This window comes from Haemaphysalis longicornis, unplaced genomic scaffold, assembly GCF_048455015.1.
Source record: "Haemaphysalis longicornis isolate Haplotype H1 unplaced genomic scaffold, Haemaphysalis longicornis Haplotype H1 scaffold_7, whole genome shotgun sequence".
In the NCBI taxonomy this organism is placed as follows: domain Eukaryota; kingdom Metazoa; phylum Arthropoda; class Arachnida; order Ixodida; family Ixodidae; genus Haemaphysalis; species Haemaphysalis longicornis.
In genome coordinates, this window is record NW_027526422.1 from 43,761,345 (window position 1) to 43,767,053 (window position 5,709).

The window sequence follows — 5,709 nt, forward strand, 5'->3', positions numbered from 1 at the left end:
GCGATACAGTATAAAGATAGTACAGGCCTATGCTACAAGAAACCAGCTACGACGACGTAGCTGTAGACAGCAGGACGTCGAATCAGCAATGAAGAAAGCAACAAGTTAGTTCACATTTGGGATGGGAGACTTTAACGCAAAGGTCGTAAATAAGCACATGGGAGAAATGTCAGTGGGGAACTTCGCAACAGACGAGGAGATACAGACAATCGCAACAGTAGAGGAGATACACTGATGGGATGTGCAGAGAGAAATAACCTGAGGTTGCTGAAAATGGACATGGAAACGTCCCGATGGTACAACAAAAAACGAAGTTGACTTCATTTTAAGTGGCAACCCAGGCAACCCAAGTATTAAGATTCGGAGCAGCGATCATAGGATGGTTAGGTGCAAGCTAAGGCTGAATATCAAAGACAAAGGAGGAAACTTGTGAAAAATAGGAAGACCCGCATGGAGCCATTCAGGGCCAGATCGCAGAGTTTAAAATAAATATACAACTAACTTTACTACAATAACTCTACGGCAGACTAAATGACAACCTAACATCGGCAATGAATGAATCAGCAGCAGCTCTGGGAGACGCAACACCTAGGGAATAAACCGAAAAACTAAGAAAACTAATGAACTATTTGCCAAACGTAAGAACATGAAACTGTCAAGTAAGGCGGATCAAATTGAATTAGCGGAGCTGTCGAAACTGATTAACAGAAGTAAAACAAACGGCATTTCGTGCATATAAGATGGCAGTAATCGAGGAAGCACTGCAAATAAGGAGAAGTTTGAAAGCAACTAAGAGAAAGCTAGCCATCGGCAAAGACAGGATGTACGCACTCAGAGGGGAGCAGGGTAACATTACGCGCACCTCGGGCGAGATAATTAAAGTAACAGAACGATTCAACACCAGTCTGCATGCCAACGATGTTAGACCAGGGGAAACTACTGAGAGCACAAGCTCGAGTTGGATAGGCTCTCAAAGGCATGAAAAAGGAAAAAGTGCAGGTGACGATGGCATAACCGCAGATCTTTTGAAGGAGGGAGGGGGTATTGTACAGGAAAAGCTTGCTGTAATATTTTGGGAATGCTTGAAGACTCAAAAAGTGCCCATAACATGGAAAAACGTGAACACTCTTCTGATTCATAACAAGGGAGATCCCAAGGACCTCGAGAGTTGCAGACTACTCTCAGTTGTTTACGAGCTGTTCACGAAAGTAATAGTTAGCCGCATTGGTGATAGCCTGGATTTTCAACAACCCAGCGAGCAGACTGGGTTGTTGGAAATTGGAAGTAGCAAAGCGGATACCAAGAGATTGGTCTAGAAAAAGGGGAAGGCCATTAACACGATGGAGGGATGAAAGAAAGAAATTCGGGGGTAAACTGTGGATTCGAGCAGCACAGGACAGGAGCAGTTAAAGGTCAATGGGAGAGGCCTTTGTCCTGCAGTGGACCTGAACAGGCTGATGACGATGATGATCAGGATGCTGCTGCTGCTTATGATGATGATGATGGTGGTGGTGGTGGTGGTGATGAGAAGCATGGGCTGTAAAGCTCCCGACACATGCCTGATTTTCGCAAGACAGCATCGTTACGGTGTGTTAGTACCCTTCTAAACCTACCGACGACGACTCCACCCCCTCACTCTGGAACATACTATGTGGCCGGTTGCATCAACGACTTCTGTCGAGCGCTTAATATGCAACGCCGGAATAATCTGGCGCCCTTTAAGAACTCACCCAGTAGCTCTGAATCCTGGGCGCAAACCTATCCCTTGCGCACCGGCCTGGGTTGTCGTTTCTCTGCTCGTCGTTCTAGCGTGGACACCGACAACCACCGCTTTGTGGCGGCGGCTCAGTCAGTCTTCGCAAAGAAAAAAGTATCGTTTGCGCTGGCTCTACCTTCTACCGTATAAAGCCCAAAGCACGTCCTGCAGCCCAACTAAAGCGGTGGACACCCAGTCAACTCCCCTAGAATAACAACGCACATGTCGAAAATCAAAACCAAAACAAATGAGGCAAAGGGGCCATACCAGTTGCACGCTGCTGTGTGACCTACACTAAACAGCATCTGTCCTTGTCGTTCTTTTTTTTTTTAATTTATTTTGCCTAAAAGGCAGGTGCGTGAAAGAGCCAGCTGTGCCGGGGAAACATTTACAGTCCTGGGGGAGGAGCTACCGCGAAGCATGTTTGTACCAGGTCATGCGCGCTTCGCGTTGCCTGTGCCTGTAGCCGGGTGCTTCGGAAATGAGGTGCGCGCACACCGTAACGTATATGTACCTACATGCGCGTTTTACCCACCGGGTTTTTAAGTGCCTCCGGTCCTTTTGTCCTCGAGATATCCTCTAGCACAACTTTTCACCGATTCTGTTGCCGTGAGCATTGAGCAAAGCATCACTTACCTTGAATAAACGCCCGAGCTTTGCTGGTTGCGACTAAGTGTTTTCTTCACCACCTATCATGGCGTTTCAGCTGCATTCTAAAGACAGCTTCGAAAGTAGCTAGCGCACTTACTTATTCTAGAGGTGCAAGGGGAGACGCAGGTCAATTTTTCGAAATGCAACATCACTCACGGCACTTCGACCTCTGACGATGCGCCCACTTAATGTCGCTGATAACATCGATTAATGGCAGCAATGGTGGTGGTCTTAAAAGGGGCATAAAGACAAAAGCACAAGTTTGTTTTATTCGAAAAATTTGGAGTTTTATAGTTCCACAGGCGGAAGTTCCACCTGTAATCGTTTTAAATAGTGCAAAGTGAGAAAATTGGTCGAACAGAATTTTCAAAAATCAAAAAATCAGGGAAAAAAAGCGAAAATTTCGAACCGTTTAACGTCCTGAATTTTCACAAAAATACAAATTTGGTGGAAGCGATACCTTTATTCGTCATAATAGTGTAAACAGAGATAATTGGCTGGTCAGAATTTTGAAAAACTAAAAATATTGGCTGCTAAGACCTCACATTCAAGACAAGCGTCATAAGAATACTACAAATTAGTAGACAATTTCTGAATTCCTGCAGACTTTTCTTGCGGATGAGCGCAATCGTCTGCCGTCTTGGGAACGACGAAGGCTGCTTTGGTGAAGGTGGCATGCCGGCGATTTAAATGACAAAAGTTACCTTCATGAAACGGCCGAGAGACGAGGATACCCGTGCATACCCGTACATTTGCCACACCGTCGTAAACCTGCCCTGCGTCCTTTTAGAAATAAGAAACAAACGAAAACACACACGCACAGGATCCTGGCGCTATAGCCCATACATTGATGGGGACGTGTTTCACGCACGCTAATATAAGGGAATCCGCCGCATTCGTTTTCAAAAATAAATCTTGTCTTGTGATGTACATTTCATTCGAATGTACCGGAGTATTTCAGGCGGATCTTTCGGTGGAGTTAAGCTGCCGGTCGTGAGTTTGCGTCTGTCCTGCTGCCCCTTCGTGTCTCTATTACTCGCATCCCATTTCTAAATCACGACAGGAATAACCTCGCTCAAAAGCACGTTTTGCTCAGTCTAACCGTATGCTTGAAATAGGCAGGTTTTAACCCCTACAGGCGGACCTACGTTCAAAGGGGTAAATATCGCGTAATTCAATATTACCCGTCCAGTCATTCACGAATATTTTTACAGCATGTATGATGTTGCACGCATTTGGGTGGGCCGTTTCTCACGACTCCCTGGATTTTTTAGCAGCGAAGCTGTTTAGCAAATCGTAATTTTTTGTGTCCGTCATGTTAAAAAATGCCGAGAAATTTCCGAGCGCGCGCACATGAGCGCGGGCCTCGCGGCGGCCGCCAGGCACTTAACAAAACCAAGAAAATGCCCAGCACTCGTGTGAACGTGCCTCGCAACGACCACCCAGCGTCCCCGGCGCACCTTTGTCAAGCCAAGCATACCCACTCAGGGAAATTGGTCAACATTGGTCAAAAACAAGATACTACCCCTGTATCACATGTATGAAGACCGACATGTTGACCCATAACCGAGCTTCCACATAATAGTTTAAAAAATACCACTGATTGCCTCCCGTCCCCTCCCTTGACTTGGTTTCGCGTGATAGATCTCTCTTCTTTCTTCTTTCTTTCTTCTTTTCCTCTCGTAAAAACACTCTTTGACTTCGGTCCAGTTTGTTTATTTTTAATTGGCGTCACCCGTGATACGTATGGGGTACGGGTTGGGCTTTTATTTTATTTTATAGCCCTTTATTTTGTCTGTCTGTCAAAAGTGCCTATTTAAGTGCACTTACGCTAAGTGCACTTGGGCTTCCCGCATTAAACTTTGGCTGCACGACGAAATAAGGTGTGTGGCCGTGATGACAGTGACGATAGCCGGCGTAAAGATTTTGTTAAATATAGCAAAATAAGCGTGAGGTATTGAAAACTTGTTTTTTATTACTTTAAAAAACGGCAATAATACTTTGATTGCTTATTAAGCAAAAAAAGCAGAAGTTTTGCTAAGCCAGAAGTGCGTAAACAGCTAACACTAGTACGTAGCACATCCAAAGCAGAGCGTACAAAAATGGCGGAAAACAACAGTGCCAACGCCGACGAGAGCGAATGGAAGCGCGTTCTAGCTGCCTCAAGCTGCCTACATGTGCGTCCGAGCCCAGCGCTTGCGCGAAGAGCTAGCATTTGAAGTGGAAATGGAGTCGTACATGGCAATATCAAAAGATATTGAAGATCGTATTTGTGCGGACAACTTTGTCATTGCCGCAGTGGCGGCTGAAAGCCTGCCCCGATCAAGAATGACCTTCCAGCAAAATGAACGGTGGTTCGAAGAAACCGTGCCACACTTGGGTGACCAGCACTTCAAGGAAGCTTTCCGGGTAACACCAGTTAGATTCAGGTACTTGCTGGAGTCCTGTCGGTCTTCCCTGGAGCGCCAGGCTACAGTGATGAAAGACCCAATCTCCGTTGAAAAACGCGTGGCCGTGGACCTTTACCGCCTCTGTTCTACTGCTGAGGGCAGGACGATCGCCCTCCTGTCCGGCATCGGACGATCAACTGTGAATGTGTCCTTCAGAGAGTTTTGTGCTGCTGTCATCGCAATTCTTGAGGACGACTGGATGGGGATGGTTCCTCCGGATGGAATGGCCGCGCACATGCTTGAATTTCACGCCGTCACGGGCTTCCCCCAAGCAGTTGGCGCCCTGGACGGGTGCCACTTTCGTGTTTCGCCTCCAAAACAATCAGCAGCTCACTACTACAACTACAAGGGGTGGTAGGTTCTTCTTTTCTATTGTATCAGAAGCTGACTACTACAACTACAAGGGGTGGTAGGTTCTCTGTTCTATTGTGTGCGCTCAAACTGAATTTTATGCGCAGCGTAAAAATGGTTTTATTCGCAGTGAATTGACACTAAATGGCTGCATGTTTCTAAATTCCATTTCATGTAAACCATCCTGTGTAACCAGAATTTACCTCTATTGCCAATCTAAAGTAACTAAACATTTTCGGTTTGGTGAAAGGATTGTCAAAGCAATAATGTTTACGGGCGTGAATGTTCGAAGCTTAGTAGTGGTTTTCCTTGCAGGTATAGTACTTGTCCTGGTTGACCGCCGATACCGGTTCGGGTATGTCAACGTTGGTAGCCCAGGTGGATGCCATGATGCTGGTGTGTATGGCGCTTCGAACCTGTGCAGAACCATGAAGAGCGAGGACTTTAGCTCCCCGGTTGCTCTTATGAATGGCACCTAAGGTGCAACCCATTATTGTAGCG

The 5,709-nt window shown here is 46.3% G+C and overlaps 1 protein-coding gene across 1 annotated transcript; it reads left to right on the plus strand.

The window, feature by feature from the left end:
* The first annotated feature begins 4,582 nt into the window (after positions 1-4,582).
* LOC144146276 (uncharacterized) lies at positions 4,583-5,215 on the plus strand. The gene has a single exon (XM_077678237.1). The coding sequence runs from the start codon at positions 4,583-4,585 to the stop codon at positions 5,213-5,215; it is 633 nt and encodes a 210-aa protein (XP_077534363.1).
* Positions 5,216-5,709: the final 494 nt, after the last annotated feature.

Coding starts and splice junctions, on each gene's coding strand:
- LOC144146276 (XM_077678237.1), top strand. CDS start 4,583: ATGTGCGTCCGAGCCCAGCGCTTGCGCGAAGAGCTAGCATTTGAAGTG.